This window comes from Rosa chinensis, chromosome 2 (genome assembly GCF_002994745.2).
Source record: "Rosa chinensis cultivar Old Blush chromosome 2, RchiOBHm-V2, whole genome shotgun sequence".
Taxonomy (NCBI): Eukaryota; Viridiplantae; Streptophyta; class Magnoliopsida; order Rosales; family Rosaceae; genus Rosa; species Rosa chinensis.
This window is the reverse complement of record NC_037089.1, coordinates 2,936,367-2,956,858: the sequence shown is the minus strand read 5'-3', so window position 1 is coordinate 2,956,858 and position 20,492 is coordinate 2,936,367. Positions and strand designations below refer to the sequence as shown.

Sequence of the window (20,492 nt, the reverse complement as noted above, 5' to 3'; positions counted from 1 at the left end):
GAACGACTAAACAGAGGAGGAGGAGGAGGAGGAGGAGGAAGAAGAAGAGGAGGAGAGAGAAAATTGTGTAAAAAAAAAAAATTGGGCTGCATTTGGGAAAAAAGACGTATTTGCCCTTTTTTTTGGGCAAATGTGATTGTCACGTGACTTTTTTAACGTTCCCGTTTGAGAAATTTGACGGAAGTACCTCGTTGATAGCAAAATATGAGTTCAGGTATCACATTGATACAATTGAGAGTCCGGGTATCAACTTGGCCGATGCACAAGAATTGAGATACTTATGGTGCATTTTTCTCTTTTAAGATAGATCATTAAACTATAGATGAATTGACAGCTTGTTTCAAATAAAAAAAAGACAGATTTTAAGGTCTTTTTCTGTTGTTACTAAATGTTTTGTTGATTTATATTTAATACTTCGACCACCTCACTATTTTAAAACTACGAGTTTGTGAGTACTAAACTCAATTTATCTTCCCTAGTTCAACAATATATTCTATGTAAAATTCATTATCTCTGCTATACTTAAGAGAAGAAAATAGAATAGTAACGATATATAACCAGCATCATCTAGTAACATTATTTTTGCTTAATCTAAGAAGGAAGAACAATTTTAATGTCATTTTCTTTTGTTGGTATATGTGTATCGATTTATATTTAATACTTCGACCACCTCACTACTTCTAAATTACAAGTTTATGACCATTAGACCTAATTTTATCTTGCCTAAAGTCAACAATGTATTAGGAAATATGCAATTTATTATCTCTGCTTTCTTAAAGGAACGAAATAAATTGAGTAGCACATGTACTCGCGAAATTCGCGTAGGCATATGGAGTTCAAGGTGGTTCATGTTCAACGTGAAGCCAATAGAGTAGCACATGTACTTGCAAATCATGCTCTGACTTTTAGTATTAGTCAGATTTAGTTTGCTATTGCTCTTCAAAATAATAAGGGAGGTTATTCTAAAGGATGGTAATTGTTAAATGTTTCAATGGTGTTAGCTCAGTGGTTAGAGTACCCACTATCTATGTATGAAGTCATGGGTTCGAGTCACCATGAGGTATGAATGAAATCTTTTGATCCTCTTTAAAAAAAAAAAAAATCTTTTCAAAAAGTAAGTAAATAAATGAAATGAGTAAAGATCTAAAGCGCCTTTTACGTGAAGTTTGGTTCTCGCACTGTAGTTTCATTTTGTAAAAAAGTGGGATGTGATTTTATTGTTTAGTACATACCTGCCAGCTGCCTAGTAAATAAAAGAAATAATATTGATATAATCCTAGCAAATATGGATGTTATAAATATATATCTTATGGTCAAGAAGGTGAACATCAAAGACGCTTTGGCCGAGTGGTTAAGGCGTGTGCCTGCTAAGTACATGGGGTTTCCCCGCGAGAGTTCGAATCTCTCAGGCGTCGAATCCTTTTTTAATATTTTTTTTTCATGGGCTCACACAAAACAGACTCCTTGCAATGGGCTTTAATGGCCCAAGAGTAGCTGTGCTCGCACCACAACGGCACGACCCATTAATATACGGCCTAGACAAATATTTATTTCTCAACTCAATTCTTTTACTTTCGGATTCATAAGCCATCCCACTCCTTCAATTTACAGTTTTACACCATCTCTAATTGGTAATTTCGATCATTGATATATTAGTACCATAAATATACACTTTATGTCAATCAGGCCGTCTATCAGTATTAATTATCTAGCTAAATGAATCTTTGATTGATAAATCAAATTGGTGCTTATTGCCTAGGATTATATCAATATTATTTCATGTACATTATAGGTACATGCAGGTATGTACATTATGTCGTTTGATCATAATCATTTTGCATGGAATAATGGAATTATTCTGTACGTATGTAGCAAGCTTTGATTAGCATACATGATCAATTTTGAGGTAATGATGGAGTAATATCGATCTTATCCAACTAATTATTCATGAATTATGTGCTCATTTTCATCGAATAATTACATGCATTATAATCACGACTCAAATATTTTCTTCTAATATTACCATACATGGACGAAGAACCCTAGACCACCAATGCTATAAATACCGAGCTTTGTGTTCAACATGCATGAAACATATAACCAAAGTTCATAGCTAAAACATAGAGAGTTAGAGTAGTTGTTAGCCATGGCATTCGCAACAAACAGTAGATTATCCATGTTCATGCTACTAGTACTACTCGTGCTAGCAGCAGCAGCTCTTGCTCATAATGAACGTGATGATCATGCAACGCATTCGATTCAGTCTCCAAATCCACCATCGCCATCATCAGATGGTTCGGGTTCTGCTAAGCCGGAGGGTTTAATCGACGTAGGTCTATGTGCCATTCAATGCGGTGCTAGGTGTTTTGGTCCTAAGGCATCCCTAATTTCATCACCTGATAAGCTTCACTTTCCCAAAATTCATTTGGGCAGGGCTATTTGTTTTAGTAAATGTATGCTCGAGTGCACCATTAACAACGCGAATGTGAAGCCAGAACTCTATCATTGTACACTTGGATGTGCTTATAAGTCTGCTGCTAAAACAAAATTAACTGGTTCAGGTATGTATTGCAATTTTCATTATACTTTGAGATGAATACTTTATTAGTTTATTATCCTAAAGTTAAGTTTGTGATATATTTATGTTGGATGCAGATGCTGATGTTGGGAACAACTATTTGGGTTCTTGCTACAACGAGTGCGAGAAGAACTATCAAGGTTGAAAGCTTTGGTGATCGAGTAGTCGTAGGTTGTTTAATTTCAGATAATAACTACTTTGTTACAATAAGTAGTAGTGACAAGCGTGATAAACCCCCCAATTCGATGTCTAGCTAGTAGTTAGTTTTGGTCAATAATATTCATCTTTGTTATGAATTAATCAATCATATTAATGTCATTAATTTTAATTTTATTCTCATGTACGTATGTGTTATATATAATGTTCTCCCATCCCTACTTAACATTAATCTCTAACCAGATTCATATGTTTGACATCAACATCTGAGCATTTCTTACCCTAATATTCATCAGCAATACGTGGAAATTCTCATATCTATCTTTAGCCTAATATTCATCAACAATACGTGGAAATTCTCATATCTATCTGTACGTGGAAGCGTAAAATAAGAATATATTATAGATTTTGAAATCATCAAACATATAAGCTGACAGGACCCACCCCGAATTCCACCATGGAATCCGAAGTGGCCCTGCGGGACCCACCTTTAAAGGAGATTTACCAAAAATTTCGGCATAACCTCCCTTAAAAATGGTTAACCCAAAAACCTGTGGAAAAACCAAAATTCACTTCTAATCATCCAACCACGACTCCTGGAGCCACCCTGCTCCCAAATTCAAACAATCATCCCAAAGCTAATATCATCGTACATAATCTCCAAAGGGTATAAGTTACTACAATCACCAAAGTTAGGTCATAGGCCTCAAATATAATACGTATAAGTTGGGTCACATATCCCTTAGTAATCAGAGCATTCTAGGAATATAAATAGACAAGGAATACAGTAGGTTAACCAGGTAACCTACAGAAGGTGATGGCGGAAGCATGTGCGGTCACTATGGCTCACACTCGTACACCGAGCAACAACAATGCAATCTGGGCATTTGAAACCGAAGGGCCCAGGGAAAAGTATATAAAAACGTTAGCGTGAGTGGACAAAAATAAGTAATTGAAAGAAAAAGGGTTTTATACTTTTCCACAATTATCTCAATAAAACTCCCGATGCATGCAATAAGAAAAAAAAAACCGACTAGCCCCGCTAGTCAAGAACAACAACAAAAGAACATGGGGAAAATGGGTTCACCATACGGGAATGGAGCCCCTCAGGCTCAACCTACCCTCGACTGCCACTCACACATAGATTGTGCGAGGAGGAGAACTAATAACCTCAACTTCCATTCACACATAGATTGTGTGAGGAGGAGAATATCACCTCGACTACCACCCACGTGAGGAGGAGAAAGCTACCTCACTGCCACTCACAAACACAAAGTAAGTGAGGAGGAGACCTATTCACATGACCCGCGTATGGTGAGGAAGGAGATCGTCCAAAGCCAGTAAATCTGTATAATTTCCGCACTTATCTCACGAAATAAGAATCCAAGTGTATAAAGACGTGACCCCGCACGCCAAGATTATCTCAAGTTCCAATATAAGTAGGGTATAAAGAAGTATAAAGTTTTGCTTCCTCGAATTCTTATTTCGTAAATCTCTTAAAAAGCTCCAAGAGCTGAATATAAATATAAAATCAATAGTATAAATTTCCGAATCCGCATAAAACAAAATCCTCAAATCGAGCATAACGAATCTTAATTCAAAAGTTCAAACCAATAAAACATTCAATAATCCAAACCAAAATAAAATGCTTGATAAATAGTTGTTAAATCAATAACTTAAAACTTGCGGAATTTAATTTGCATGCATCAATTAAAATCAAAGGTCCACTCACAATAAGCGGTCAATCCTGACGTCGCTCGTGATTCTCCTCGTATGGAGACTCCTCTCGTCCTGTACGAATAACAATCATAAATATATATATAATCCACAGGACGGAATTTTAATTTCACGATACTTATAATTGGAAATTCATAACATCCCCCTTCCTAATATCCAACTCCTCAACTCTCTACCACATCCATCCTTAATGCTCCAACAATAATCTGTCATTGATGCAATACCTAGAGTGAATTCGAAAGGAATTCGGCGATCGAATTCGCGATAGTCAATAATTAATCATTTAAACTCAATTTGTAAATCCTCCGATTTCCACCAAACTTCATACATTACAAACTACGATCGTTATAGAGTATAAGGGGTTAAAACGACAATTAAAACACCGCTTTACGCGCCTCCACGCGCTACCTACAGTCCCCACTCGCCGGCGGCAACCTTCTCCGATGACCACCAAATTCCGGCAACAACATCATCTCAACAGACCCAAACAACTTCTCAACTACAACATTGATCAATTTTACCTCTAAGTGGTCGAATCGAGCCGGTGAAGGAAAGCCCCGAAGCTCCAAGAACCCTAGAATGGAAAATTGTCAATTCGGCTTCTACAATGCAAATTGGAAAGAACCACCTTAGGGAAAATAATCACCATAAAAAACCGTACCTTCGATGGGAATATGGCGGCCGGAGGTGGCCGGAATGGCCGGAAATCGGCAAAATCCCAAAACTGCAACCGGGGAGGAATTCCTTCGATCCGAGCTTTTCCGGCCAAATCGTCCAAAGATACCTCCACAGACGTGACCGGGGGAAGAAACCGAGTTTGGGGGTGGCCGGATTACGTCCGGAGTCGGCCGGAAGAGGAAGAAATCGAAGGGGAAGAAATTCGGCCGAGAGGGGAGGAAGAGTCGGGGAGAGAGAGAGAGAAGGGGGGGTGGGTTTCCGGTTTTGGAAACCTACCCTGGTAAGTTTCTATTTTTATCCAAAAATTACCATGAACAGTAATTTTCTTAATTCACTCATAACTTTTGCATACGAACTCCGATTTTTACGTACCACATATGCACGCGCTCGGTTTAACGCCCTCTACAACTTTCATGAAGGAAATTTTCTCAAATTATTAACTCACAAAAAGTCAATTTTTAACCACCCCCTAAACGTTAAAATTATAACCGCGAACGGTAACCATAAGGAATTTCATGTAATTCAGTAAAAAGGGTATCTCAGATATGGGGTGTAACATAAGCAAGGCCAGTCCTGAATTTTCAGAGACTTGGAGCGAAAATCTAAATGAGACCTATTAATTACAGGATTTAAAAAATATATATATTAAAAAAACTTGGTAAAAAAAAAAAAAAGTTTTAAATACACATCCCTATTATTTTATATTTTAAGTTAGATTTTATAGGTAGGTTAAAATGTCCAAAACAGACATCTATGTATTAGAAGAAGAAGAAGAAAAATTAAATCGCGCGCCCCTATATCCTTTTTTAGTTTTTCCCGTCTCTTCTTCTAAACTTTAGATGCTGCAATACGTACATCTTTCTTCTCCTCACTTCATCACATCAATTTCGAACATTGACAAGGATTCTTAAGACCTCGTTCAACAATCTTCAATTGTGTCACGTTTGGATGAGATAATTATAAATTAATGAGAAATTTTAAAACGATGGAATCTACCACTCCATCAATTAGAATTCCATAAATTGCAATTTTCATTGTTTGGTTATATTTATTCAGAATTTGGAATGTGTAATAAATTAAGAAAATTTAAACAAATTAAAATATTGAAAACAAAAAAGACCTTTTTTTTTTTTTTTTTTTTATGAATAAAGGGCTGGTGCGGCTGCCCTCAAGCCTTGATTAATGAAACTATCGAATACAAGGGGGACATTGAGCCTAAACCCTGTTTGCACCTATTTTTTGCATGTGGTCACTACTAAGCTCTCGTTGTTGGATGAGAGAGAATTTTGGCCGAGATTAAGTAAGGGCCAAGAATGAAGTCACCTGATCATTCGGCCGAGAATGAAATCAATTGGCCATTCAGCTAAGATGAGAAAATTAGTCAAATAAGCATTAGGTCGACCAAGAAGATAAAGTTTAGGTCATACGGCAGAAATAAAGGTGTTGACTGAAATCAGAGTTTCTCGGTCACTTGATTGAGATTATAGTTTTGAGTCGTATGACTAAGCGTTGTTCAGTCACTCGACCGAGATTAGTGTTTTGAGTCTGAGATAAAGACTTCATTCAATCACTCGGCCGAGGTTTGAGATTTTGAGTCGAACAACCCAAAAGATGATGAAAGTGGATCACACGGTTGGGAAATCCAAGTTCAAATGAGTGACTACGCAGATGGGCTGACAAGGATCTTAGATATATGCTCGGCCAGGCTCAACTGACAAACATCGGCCGAGGAGTCCGTTCAAGGAAGAAGTCCTCACAAGAAAAGAGTTCAAATCAATTAAGGATTTCAATTGTGAAGATTCCAGATATCAGTCGAATCATAACATTTATGGACGAATCAATCAAAAGGAAGGAGAATCCTACTTAAATTCCACGGCTTGGAGGACAAGTTAGGTAGGGTTTTGATTTGTATATATAGCACCTTGTAATTCATTGTAAATGGTCCTGCACCACACAAACAAATCAATATACAACTTTTATTCACAAACTTCTCTCTTACTATCTCATAGGTACTTTGCCTTCGATTCAACTTTTATAACTTGTTTTCATTTCTAGTTTCTTATTTCAATTAAGTACTTTACATTCAAGCACCTTACTTTCTTGTTCATTTATTTTATATGCACTTTAGTTTTCGCACTTAGGAGTAGTTCGTAACGTAGAATTATCATCCATTGACCTCTTTTGGCCAGTCCGGATTGGATCGATGCGATTTGCTATTCACACACATATCATCTCACAACGCTTTGATAACCGAGTCCACTTCACCTTCGTCTTCACCGTAATTTGCGAGTACAATCACCCGATAGATCTCTCGCTTGTCACTCGAACCTTTGAGTTTACCCAAGAAGTAAACGTGATAGAAGATCCCGGTCAAGTTTGACGCCTAACCGAAATCCTTGCAACAAAGGCATTAGAGTCTAACGGCCGAGAAATCCTTGCAACAAAGGCATTAGAGTCTAACGGCCGAGAGGGTTCCTTCCTCGGCCTACAATCACTTGAAAGCAGTTAGATACAAGCGCAAATCAGATCTAAACCTCGCCTGGCCATTCGGCCCCGAGTTGGCACGCCCGCGCAATCTAGAAGGACGATTCAACCACAAGTCCCTCGGCCCTCATTTCGGCCGAGACGATTTTAAGGCAAACAAACCCCTGATTACAATAAGCATCTAGAGTATTTTCTGAAATAATATCAGAAATCTCTACATGAGACTTATATTCTAACAAGCACCAACTAGCAAAGAGTGCATAATTAGCTACTCCATTTGTTTTAACATAGCAGTGACGCAGCGGAAAGATAACTTGATATGTAACCCGATTACAACATACCATAATTACCAGCTTTAGCACAGCTTTCCTCCTATGTTGCCGCCGGAGAATAGATCCAGCGACACTTAGTCTCACCCTGCCACTAGGCGGTAGCGACCACTTGACGAAGCAAGGAATTTGTATCCTACCCAGAACAGATAAGGCACTTTGAGTGCATACACAGGTACAATGCCAGACTAGTTCTACACAAAAAGTGTAGGTACTTATTATGGGCAAAATGCGCAACCAAACTAAATAACATAAAACAATAACATTTAGAAATAAAATAAGAGCCCAGGCATGGCCCAATAGGAGAGCCCAGACCCAAACACTAGCAAAGAGATCACATCCATGTAAGGCCCGACCCAATGCACGCAGACCACTCTCCGACTGCCCACTACCCCCGTCGCACCACCACCTGCATGCGGTCGCCTCCTCCAGCACTCCACAAATCAGACAGCCCCAATAAGGTTGCTCCGCCACCCACGCTCTCCCAATAAGGTCATTCCACCTCCGGCGCCTTCCATCAACCCCTAAAACCACCAGATCCAGATCGGATCTGAGCATGAACAGGGCACCGACCCAGCCCAGAGCAAAACAAGAATCGCCGACTCTGACCGCGCTGGACTCAGTGACCTCAGGCAGACCCAATGACGGCATCAGCCTCCAACCTCGCCTGTGAGAATAGGACCACCACCCGACAACGAACCCGATCTCTCTTCCCACCTGTCCCGGCTCCCCTCGATCAGGAGCAACCTGAGGCACCATACTGATCCATCAACAACACCCATCTGAGGACAGCGTCCATGGATGCGCCGTTGGACGGAGACTAGAAATTTTTTGGAGAAACCCTAGTGCGGCTCTCTCTCTCTAATTTAAAAAAAAACAGACCTTGTTCTGAAAACTAATAAAGTAAGAAAAGTAAACTGTTGCAAGGAAATTCGAAATGACACATATTTTGATGGAAATTGAAGTGCAGAATTCAGACAATCAATTTATTCATTTATTTCCACAGAGATTCATAATTTCTAAGTATAGAATGCTAAACGAGGTAATTCATGTTAAGAAATTATGAATTGCTTATTTTCATTTAAATTGCATCTTTTTTTCCTTCATTCAAACACACCGTTGAGGTATGTGTTATTCATCTTGTTTATTACTCCCATGTTTAAAGATTTGAAGGGAACAATAATAAATCTCTAAGGATTTCCCAATATTTGACACAAGTAATCAATATGGGCATTTACAAAACATCAATATACTAATCATACTAAATAGTAGCCTTAATACGATATTTCATGGTTTTTTAGATTAACGGTATTTTAGGTACTTTAGGTTGTGTATTTAGTAAAATATTAGAATAAGATATTAAATGAGTGGTGTATTGAGAATGAGATGTGTATTAAGTAATTAGGAGTGTGTATCTAAAATTTCTCAAAAAAAAAAAAAATAAATAAAAATGAACAAAACAAAAATGAAAACAAGGAGAGAGAGTTCCCTGAGGTTCAGGTCCTGGCAACTAAAAAGAGAACACCTTACCCAACTACGCCACTTCACACTTACATAAACATTTGACATTTTTAATTTACATATTATATATACATGCTCTGAAATCGGCCGCCCTGCATATGAGCGCCTGTAGCTCAGTGGATAAGAGCTACATTCATCAATGATAAATTGGGAACCTTGAGCTCAATAATCGGCACTAATAATTGTAGGCTAGCTACATTCTCTATTTGATCGGAAATGTTGATTAAAAAAATGGTTTTTCGATTTTGTGTCTTTTATATGGATATTTTAAAAAAAAAAAATTAAAGAATAAATTATTCCGATCATTGAATTGCATAAATAAATAACAAATTTTTTTGAAAGTTTACGCTTTTTCTCTGGGCGAATGTTCACTCCAAGTTCGTTATGCACAGCTACTATCTACTGCTCTGTTTGACCAAAAAAAAAAACTATCTACTGCTCTAGTTTCCCATTGATTATGTTATTTAGTTCAAGTCCAAAGGTAGCTCCTCTTCAATAGTGGACCAAGCAATGGCAATTCTTCCTCTCTTTAATCTCTTCCTTTCAGTAGGTTAAATTCAACTTGAGTCTATATAGTTTCATCCAAAGAGATATATGTAGATAAGGCTTGGATACAGTAGTTGAAGGTGTGATTCACCTCTACACATGTATTTTCTATTACAATCACCCCGTTTGGTGCTAGTTAAACTTGTAGCACACTTTTCTAATCTCTCCTTCTGCACCAGTTTTCACCTCAATATTGCTCATTTTTATCATAGCTTTTGGGAACTCCAAGTCAAATCTAAACCCTAGCAATCCTCTTATGCTTCCAGCATAGTTTTGCAGTATGTTGCTCGTCGTAGCATCACCTAAAAGCCTCTGATCCGACTCCAGGACTGCGTTACCATCCCTCACATTCTTGAAAAAACTCGCATCAAACTTGGTCTGGCTACCTTTATCTAATGCCACACGTTTGGAGCCATCACCATCTTTGGGGCAGAGAGCTTGGAGTTGTGCTAGAGATGCTTGGCTTATGGTTGGGTCAGAATTTCCGGTAGCTGTGAAGTTGTACAGGCGGTACCTGAAAAATAAGCAGTCCGTTTGGCCAATAGTATGTGCCCCTGCACGAAAATAATTCAATCTCCTTCACTAATTAGCATTATACCGCAACAGTTTGGAATTAATAAAGGTGCCTAAATAATAAGCTACTGTGAAAAAGTAATACTATTTTGAATAAGTTACTTCCAAATTTTTACCAAACACTTTCTGCTACTTAAATCATTTGATGAATAGTAATTTATCAAGCACCTCGTTATTTCAAAACCAAACTAGCCGTAGCCCCTTTAGTACTAACAAAGTCTCACCAACTAGAGTTACAAGATCGTGATCGTCAAGGCCTTTAGCAGCAAATTTCTGCCTTTGGACGGCAATGGAATCGAGAGGAGATGGCAAATTCGATGCCTGAGACGACGAAGAGATCCTGCCGTCTCTTCTTCCGGCAGGTACTCTCCAACTTGGACCGTCACTCTGAAATAGAAACCATATATGCTGTTAGTGTCTTATAACAACATATAGCAACAGTTATTTGGACCAGTGAAGCCCACAGAGATATTGTTACCAAATCAACAGAATCACGAGCAGCCAATGCAATTATATCAGCACATGAAACAAGTCCAGGACACAAGGCCTCTAGTTGTGCCTTTGCATCATCAATAACTTCAAATCCTCTTAGCCCCTGATTCGGCACAGCATTCCTCTCCGCGGAGGAACCCTTTATCAAAACCGAAGCATCACAACCCTGCATAACAACACAAGCATCTATAGGAATGAAACGAAACAACCCCAAAATGTACAGACTTAATAAAGCTGGAAGTACAAAACCTGAACAAAGCAGTCATGGAAGTGAAGCCTAAGCAAGCCAGCTGCAATACTAGGATCTTTGTTGTAGTATGACTCAACCGTGGACCGGACAATGTCCTCGGCTTTCGGACATGAAGAGGAATAAAACCCGGTTTTCAATTGACCTTTCACAGGCAAAAGCATCACCAGAATGACAAAGAAAACTGACTCTTTCATATCTACAATGAACAACGAAAACACCAAAACCAGTTGTGTCTATAGCTAGTTTACTCTCCACTATATACCAAAACATGAAGCACTAGATCGTTTATAAATAGATTTTACTATTTTAGGCCCTGCAATCCTTTCATTAGTGGAACGTGTGGGGCCGTACACAAACTTTCAAGTGGATTTCACTGTATATATGCTTGTTGTAAATGAATCTGAGGTAATGGAGTAGGCCTCTCTGGTTTTCTTTGATTCGATCTTTAGCTTTACACCTCGATCCACGCGTTTTTCCCCATATAGGTATATATATTGATGTTCGTGGTTTCAAGGGCTTTCGGCTTTTTGCTTGATTTGGTTTCACATTTGCTTTTGCTTTTCTACTTTCGCATGGAAACGTTTGCATGCAAATTGTTTTGCTTAATCGATCTGATTTAGTGCAGCACTTTGAGTGCCTAATCTGATTGAGTTCATGATTTAGTGCAGCACTTTTATATGGCACAGTAATGTGAATGGAAGGAGCAAAGATATTTGTATTGAAACAGATAACCTTTTATATGGCACGGTAATGTGAATGGAAGGAGCAAATATGTTTGTATTGAAACAGACAACCATTTTATTTGCGAAAACATTGCCCAGAACACCTGGAGTTCAAAGTTCATCTATTTGAGATCTCTCTAAGCCCGGTAAGATTCATCTACAGGTTCCATACGGCTACAAACTTGCTTTTAACAGTTGTTTATATTTGATCAGTATATCATAATCATTAAATCATATATATGAGTCACTGATTTTTTTAACTTCAAAACCAAATCCAGACCAGGAACAAGAGTTTTCAAAAGTTGGATCATAAGTTCAGAACATGACTGCTTATATTAGGCCACAGAGATTATTATACAGAACTTATCAAATTCTACTGAATTCATTACAGCTACAATTATGGATTTTACATCTTTGTGAGTATATAAAGTATGCAGAGCAGATGCATGTAAACTTTAAAAAAAAAAAAAAAAAATTACAAAAATATAAAGAGAGGGACAAACTTGTCCCCTATTACATTTGCATAACCTAACTACTTAGCAAGCTGTTCCAGAACAGGGACCTTTTTCCAGGCATCTTCTTCTAATCCACTTAATTGCAGTGGTGGCAGTGAAAATGCGCTCACAGTTGAGCTTCCGCTTCTAATTTCTTTCAAAGCTCGCAATGCCGATATAGTGCTTTTCATGTATAAGCTCTCGATGTACTCTATCTCTGCAAGTTCCTTGTTTACTCTGCTAAGTCCGTTACTCTTGGAAGTTGAGGGACCATCATCTGCATCATCAGATGCTTCATTTGAAGCTGGCGGTTCACACATTGCAAACAGCTGGTCAAGGGTGCACTCGCACTCCTTCACAAGCTTGTAAAGCAAGTCAGTGGTGAAGAAAGGTTGTTGCAGGACCTTCTGAATAAAGGGCAAGCGCATAAGAGCACCAGTTCTTTTATCGTACTTCTTGAGTATCTTTACCAGTCCTGTAAAAAGAAAACAATTGAGCTTTCAATACCAGAAATTTCAAATAACACCAGACTACAAGTACCAAAAGGCTCTAAGATCCACCAAATATAAATTCCAGGGAGACATCGATTCTAACCAAAGAAAGGCATCGAATATTTTCATTGTGTAAATAAATATTCCATTATAAGGTACACATATAAGCAGAATATATCATCAACATATCTATTTTGATGAAAGTATGCATATTAAACGACAACCTTTTGGAAAGTCATATCAAAATGATCAACAGATTCAAGTCACTAATTTTGTCAAACTTGGTTGATAAAGAAGACTAAACAATGTAATGTTCTTTGGAACTGATCCATACAAAAGTCTGTGTTGTCCATAACTAGCTATCATTCTTCTACATATCGACACCATGGCTCATACCAAGTTATTACTGCTACCCAAGTGCAAATCTTTATTTCTTATTAACATGCATTAATTTCTCAAAGCCTTAATGCAAATAACAAGGCTCTCACAACAAGTTTTAAGAACCTGTATGCCTCGTTATATATAACTTAAGCATGAGCAACGCTAACGAAAACCATATATACTCGATCAACTGCTAAGGTTCAATAACGAAAACGATAGAATCAATACCTGTATAGTTGAGGGCGCTGTAATTCTCCAACAAAACCATCTCTCCATGAAAATCCACTATCTCCTTGCGTATCTTCATAACCTCTTCATTCGAATGCTTCACTTTCGCCACACTATCTTGTATCTCCTGCATTCCATTTCCATAACATAAAAGCTATTTAGAAATTCTGCTATTCCAACAAAAATACATTAGCAAAAAACTAACGCACGAGAAACCAGGCGCAAAAGTCAGCATTCGTTAACGGCGTTTATTCACACTAACGGAATATACAGCCGCCTTTTTATAAAGAGCGGTGCAAACCAGCTCAACGTGGCAGGTGGCAGCCTCTCACGCACATGAAGTTACGTGTGGCTGACGTAAGAACTAAGAAGCAACCACAAATGAGTGAGTAACGGTCTAACGGTCCCGTCACATTAAACGGAGAACAGAGATTCCGAGTGAGCGAGCGGAGCTCAGTACTCTATACGGCGACGACGTCGTTTTGTGTGTAATTAATGTTCTTTAGATGAAGATTTTTCGAATTTCTACTCCAAATTTACAACTAAATTCCGATCCCGCGGCACCACCACCAAGAAACTAAATATCTCCAAACGAAAGCATACCTTCAATCTAATAATATACTCTTCCTCCTTTTCGACGAAGAAGGAATTGAACTTCTCCAGCTCGTCTTCCAGCAGCTGAATGAAATTGATCTCCTCGGACGACATGTCGTCGCCGTCGAGCCTGGGGCGCTTGGCGGGGCGGGTCGAGGAGTCGCCGCCGCCTTTGGGCTCGATGAGCTTGAGGCGCTTCTTCAGCTCCTTATAGGAGAGGAACTTGTCGCGCCATTCCGGCAGGGTCTCGTCGATCTGGCTACTCAGGCTCTTGCCGAACTTCATGTTTCCGAATTTCTCAGTCGCTGAGTGGGAGTAGAGGTGAGGAGAGAGGGAGGAGGGGAGAGGAAGGGGAGGAGGGTGATATAACGGTAAAGGGTGGAATATTCGCGGGATAATTGTTCGAATATCCTATTTTGGTTTCAAAGAGTATATCTTGGGTTTTATTCCCTTCCTCGCTTCACAAGTCATGCCTCATTAATTAATTAATATATCTTAGATTTTTTTCTTTTTTTTTAATATATATTTTTCTTTTTTTTTTGAAACTTTTACATTCTTTAGAGAATGGACACGTGGGTCTGTCTTGCTTGCTTTTGCAGTGGCTAGCTCGAGCCTCGATATCTTTGTTATCCAGCATCTTTATCTTAGTTACAGTTACGTCTAATGACTTATCGGTCACATTTTCGCCACGTTTTGCAGAAAAAATAAAGTAAAAAACAAGCGATAGTTGAACATTGTAGCGAGTCAACAAATATTAGAGTGAAGACCATACTGTTTACTGGTTTGACTTGGATAGTATTTAAATTAGTGTCACATTTGCACCGTCTTTTAGTTTAATCTTTTTGCGAGACGGTGGTTCTAGTTTTCTAGAGGATTTAATTTGTGATTTCTTTCTTTATCAAAAAAAACATATATATGATCAAAATCTTTGCCTAAAATAAATACATTATAATTATGCATTTTCCAAGTTGCACCAAAATCTTGGTAGATTTTGAATGCCAATTGTAAACAGAACTTTGATATCAACAATTGATTATCTCCTCAAGTAGTGCCCCTCCAATCATTGATCAAGAGCGGGATTTGGAAGTGACATAGATAATATTAAACTTTGAAGGAAATTTTGCCACGTTATCCATTTAATAGAAACAAATAAGAAGAATTATCTCATACTCTAAAAAATTAGAAGAAAAAAATAAAAGAGAGAGGCTAAAATCGAGCCAAGCCGAGTAGAGTAGTGAGTGAGCTGGGTTTGCTGATTAGCGAAGCAAAGTGTTTGGTATAATTCTGGAAATATCCCCTTATCCCTATCTTGTTCTGGTCTTACCAAGAAAATGAAATTGAAAAAATACCACTAATGAATGCGTCCAAGTTCATCCATTAAATTCTTGATTTTGGGCTTTTTCGGATTTTGGGCTAGCAGGACAAGATTCGGATCTTCCTCTCGGATATTCTTCACTTCCTTGAAATCAGGAGTCTTGGGGAGTTGGAAATTTCGCTCTCTTGTTCTTTTTCATCTCCAACCTTAGCTTTACAGCCAGGCAAATGATGTTGTTTCCCTTGTCAGCACAATGTTCTTCATTTCCTCTTCAGCTTGGGGTGAACACGTTGAAGAATGATTCATAGCTTCTAGATTCGGGTATCAAGATCGCTCGATAACTTTTTGTTATCGAGCGTCTTTATTTTAGTTACGTCTAACGACTTATCAGTCACATTTTCTCCGCGTTTTCAAAGATTCAAAGTTAAAAACAAGCGATATTTGAATACTGTAGTGAGTCAACAAAAGTTAGAGTGAAGATCATAATATTCGTCAGTTTAACTCGGATAGTGTAGTTAAATTATTAGCCCATAAAGTTAGGCCAACTAACTATTTTGTAACATATAGTATAATCCAAGGCCATCAGCATATTCTTCTTTAGGTCCGTTTGTGCTTCTAAATCTTATGCTTCAAAGTTGGCAGTTTTGTCAACGACGTACTCTTTCATCAATTTCCCCACCCAGAAAACCACTATTTTTACGGGTTTGCATTGATACTGAGAATAATACTAAATCACTAACATACTATATCTGGTCGTGCCCATCTCTATTTTCTACAAATTTGAACCCAAAAAAAAAATCTTTTGCCGCTTCACAAATCATAAACAACCATGACGAGTCAGTTTTCCCTTCCGGGTTTGTTAAACATATCTTCGAGTTTTTAATTATGAGAGTTGCCTTAGTTGCTTGGTGCCTTGGTGGTAGTGATTTAATTAACAAAAACAAGCATATACCTCGTATAAAAATAGGTATAAGATCCCCATGTTGCAGTTAATTACTAATTAATTTAGTAATTAACCTTAATCTTTTTGTCTTTGGCCCAGGCGTATCTATGCTGGTCCTAATTCCTGGTTCATTACAATTTTTCTGGATATTTTTATTGACAGTATTTTTAAATTATGAAATGTGTTTGATGTTTCGAGGGGTTGAATATTGAATCATTATGGGCCTGCTATGACTGAGAATATTTGATATGTCCCCATTTCTTCACATCACAACACTGTTGTTTATGATCAATGCCCATCCATATGAAAATTTAAACAATTTTGGACTTCCAAACCCAGCAAACCCTGAAGACTCAATTACCAGAAAGAAAGCCTTTAGGCCTAGTGATGCAAATGATACATCCATACATCTAGCTGAAAAATGAAAACAAAACTTGTTTTTAACTAAAAAAAAACTAAATTTGTTCAAGTGTTTTTAAATTATTGTATCTACCAAAAGAAATCTGTTGATCGATCATGTTTACCTGATTAAGGTTCGAGTGGAAGAAAACTCCAAGTTGCTGATCAACTACATGCATCAAAGACTATGTTGTTACTTTGTGTTTAGTCCGTGAGATTCAATTTTAACAACTCAATTTCATTATTTTATTTATCTCATAAATTTCATGAAACTAATTTTGCTGCAGACATTTTAACTAAAGTAGAATATATTAATAATTTCAATCAATAAGTTTGGCAAAACAACCCATGCCCCTAGGCTTCTATCGTTAATTCTTTGTTTATTTTACAAATAAGGGATTTGGAGTACTCAACGCACTTGCACGCGCCCTAAAGGCAGAGTTTGATTTGTGCATTTCCGCTCGTCCGGCGGCGCACGATGTCTGGGTGGACACCAGCTTTGCCGACGTTTCGTGGCCTGCTGCCGGACGGGTGATTTCATCAATGGGCTCGGGGCAGTTTTCTTGGAGTGTTGGTGCTTGAAGTTTGGCAAGAGCAACTTTAACGACGGCAAGTTTGCATCTCTGAAGCATGGTGGTAGGGCTTATCTAATTATGAGAAGGACAATGGCGAATTGGGAGGGACTAGATGTCGATCTGTTTCATTTCCAAGCGGCGACTCTGACGTCAGGTGAGATCCGTCGATCTAGCCTTTGTGTGAACTCAAACATGGTTGTGTTTGGTTCTTGCCTGGGGTTCAAGGTCTGGGCCTCATGGGTGGTCAGAGTGGCTTCGTTGTGGTGACCCGAGAGGGGGGTCCCACAGCGCCTTGACCCCGAGCCAATGAGAAACCGACATGTCATGAATGACATCCCGATAACTCATCAACCCGAAATCGCAAGGCCTTTTGGGTCAAACTGTTGGTTTACAAAACACTTTCTTGAACAAGTCGTTCTAGCAACCAAATAACACATTTTCAAAAGCGGAATTTGAAATGGGCTAAGAATTTTGGGCTTGCAATCGGAGCCCAATTCGAAAAATAAAACAAATCACTAAGTAATTACAAGCACGGGAGACGCGCCCCAGGGTTACGGGTCTCCCAGAATTTTTTTGGTAAACGAGTAGGAAATAAATAAATAAAAAGTAAATAAATAAGTTACTTTAAAATCCGATAAAGGACCAAAACCTTCTTTAACAAAGTCAAAGAGAAATACGCCAAGCCGGGCCATGTGCCTCTCCTATGCGCTTCCCGACCACATGCTTGAAACCTGCACACTGTTGTAGGGTGAGCTTTCGTCCTCGCATGCCCAATAGGGGCCGACCCAACCATGCTAGGTTTGAAAGATAATGTACTTGAAAATATCTACTACATAATATTGTGCACATTTATCGAAAATACTTTAAAAAGAGGCAACCACAAACATTTATTTTCTTTTATAAAACATATGCAATATGCTTCACACCATTTGGAGCTCCGAGATACTTACCTGCCGGCTAAACTCAAACAAATCGGTGACCGATCTGGTTCGTCATCCTTCGAGAACCGGCCAACTACTCTATAGTCCTTATGACTACAAGTAGCGAAAGTATCCATTTCCTGGCCCTGAGTCTCCTATGACTGGTTCACTGTTTGTACTCACTCTTCCTCGACAAACATAGGAGCACAGCCCCCTCCAGAGGTTCACGGTTATCGACACCAGGGGATCCCTAGGAATCTACGCGTCTAGGTCCCATTCACTTTCAGGTCACAAGTACAAACATACAATGGGGTACAATATCTCAACATACAAGTCTAGCCTCGATTTTCGTAATCAGCAAATATCAGTTATTGAAACACAGATATCACGAGGCATCGACTAATGAACAACCAAAAACGTATTTACAGGCAACATACTATCTTAGAATAGCATTCCACATATACCGAAAAGCCTCTAACAAGGAAGGGACAGCTCACCCTGCCTGGAATTGGAGTGCTCGCCCAAATTTAGCTTCGTTTCCAACTTTTGATACTTCTTCCAATTTCATGTGCACACGCTCGAGTCCTTTAACAAAGATTATACCAATAAGTAACTTAACGTCATTATAACTCAACCAACCGAGCAACCAAAACATTTACTTAATTTCCTTAAAGTCCATCGGATTATCTTTTAACATAAAAATCTACTATCCATTCCCAAACAATCCAAATGATATTGCATTTGAACCATTTAGGATATGGTGATCACACTCCTTTCAGTAATATAGTTCGGGTCAAATATTTGATGTCATTGTCTAGCATTTCTTTCTTAAGCAACAAATACACGTACCATTCCCAAATAATCCAAGTGAAATGGCACTTGAATCATTTGAAATATGGTATCACATTTAACACTTTCTTTAGTTAGCATCTCTACATTAAACAATTAAATAACAGTTACCATTCCCAAATGATTTTGTTCTCTACGCTCATTCGGGGATATGGTAATTCCCGAGTTCTTTAATTGTAATTCAATTTGTGAACCTTACTAGCTTAACTTCCTCATCATCAATTTTCCGTCAATATTAGCATTTACTCAAACTCCTTAACTTCCATTAACAAATTGGTTTGCTTCTCAATTACCACCAAATTAATTTCTCTTTGTTCAACTTGTAGAATGACATTTCCAAAACCAGACACATCTTCTTAATTTTCAAAACCAACTTTGTCCATACATACAACCAGACTCATTCTTGTCCACTACCATGTTAAATTCCCAACATAAATAGATATCATATCAAATAATCCAGAAAACCAGGATTCCACCAAGCATGAACAACATACGGCAAAATAGATCCAAAAACCCAGACCCTTACCATGTCCCTTACAGAACTCTTCGACGCAGTGGTGGCCTCAAACTAAGGTCCTTCATCCAAAACTTCGCTCTTCATCCCCACCACAGAACAACTATTTTAATTAGTCAATCACAATAACCAACTTGAATTCATAATCTAAAAGGATGGGATTCTTACCCTATCCCGATTCTTGCCAAGGTCATGAACTTAATGATCTACTGCACCTCATGGCCCTCATCAGTCCTTCCTCATCTGGTTAAGAACAGAATCAAAAACAAGACCAGAAGCTTTCCATCCAATCTGAGTCCATGTTTCGAAATTCGTAGCGTTATTGACTTCAAAGCAATCAAAGACTCCTTGAAGTAAAGAAAACTAGCTGCTAACGTTATAATCATTTGAAGATCTTTTCTTGACCACTTTTAGAAACGTTGCTGGTGATCCTACTAATACCAGTACAAGGGCGTGACCCGGTGATCTTGAAGTGTCCTAACATTTTCAAGTACGTTGCTGGTATCGCAATCATTTATTTTCCCAACAATTTCCCTGATTATAGGGAACACAATGGTAACCCAAGAATAGTTTCTGTGACTCTACTAGTCATTTCTCACTTTCGTGTGTTTCTCAACAAAGTAATCATGTCAACACAACGATGCAACAATAGATTCTCCCAAAGCAACAAGGCTTCATATCGTTCCACAATTTAACAACAGGATTGGGGAGATGTCAAGCTCA

At 38.3% G+C, this 20,492-nt stretch overlaps 2 protein-coding genes and 1 non-coding gene across 3 annotated transcripts; 1 reads left to right on the top strand and 2 right to left on the bottom strand.

Annotated features, from left to right (window-relative positions):
* The first annotated feature begins 1,333 nt into the window (after positions 1-1,333).
* On the top strand, positions 1,334-1,415 carry TRNAS-GCU. The gene has a single exon. It is a non-coding gene; the product is annotated as a tRNA-Ser (tRNA).
* An 8,644-nt stretch (positions 1,416-10,059) lies between these two features.
* On the bottom strand, positions 10,060-11,616 carry LOC112189050 (peroxidase 25). Its single transcript, XM_024328314.2, has 4 exons — positions 11,344-11,616; positions 11,081-11,260; positions 10,827-10,989; positions 10,060-10,583 (listed from the first exon to the last, which is right to left on the bottom strand). Exons 1-4 carry the CDS (start codon positions 11,536-11,538, stop codon positions 10,162-10,164), a joined length of 960 nt encoding a protein of 319 aa, XP_024184082.1. The 5' UTR covers positions 11,539-11,616; the 3' UTR covers positions 10,060-10,161.
* A 762-nt stretch (positions 11,617-12,378) lies between these two features.
* LOC112189339 (SPX domain-containing protein 1) lies at positions 12,379-14,635 on the bottom strand. The gene is made up of 3 exons (XM_024328648.2): positions 14,264-14,635; positions 13,661-13,787; positions 12,379-13,035 (listed from the first exon to the last, which is right to left on the bottom strand). Exons 1-3 carry the CDS (start codon positions 14,537-14,539, stop codon positions 12,599-12,601), a joined length of 840 nt encoding a protein of 279 aa, XP_024184416.1. The 5' UTR covers positions 14,540-14,635; the 3' UTR covers positions 12,379-12,598.
* Between the last annotated feature and the right edge of the window lie 5,857 nt (positions 14,636-20,492).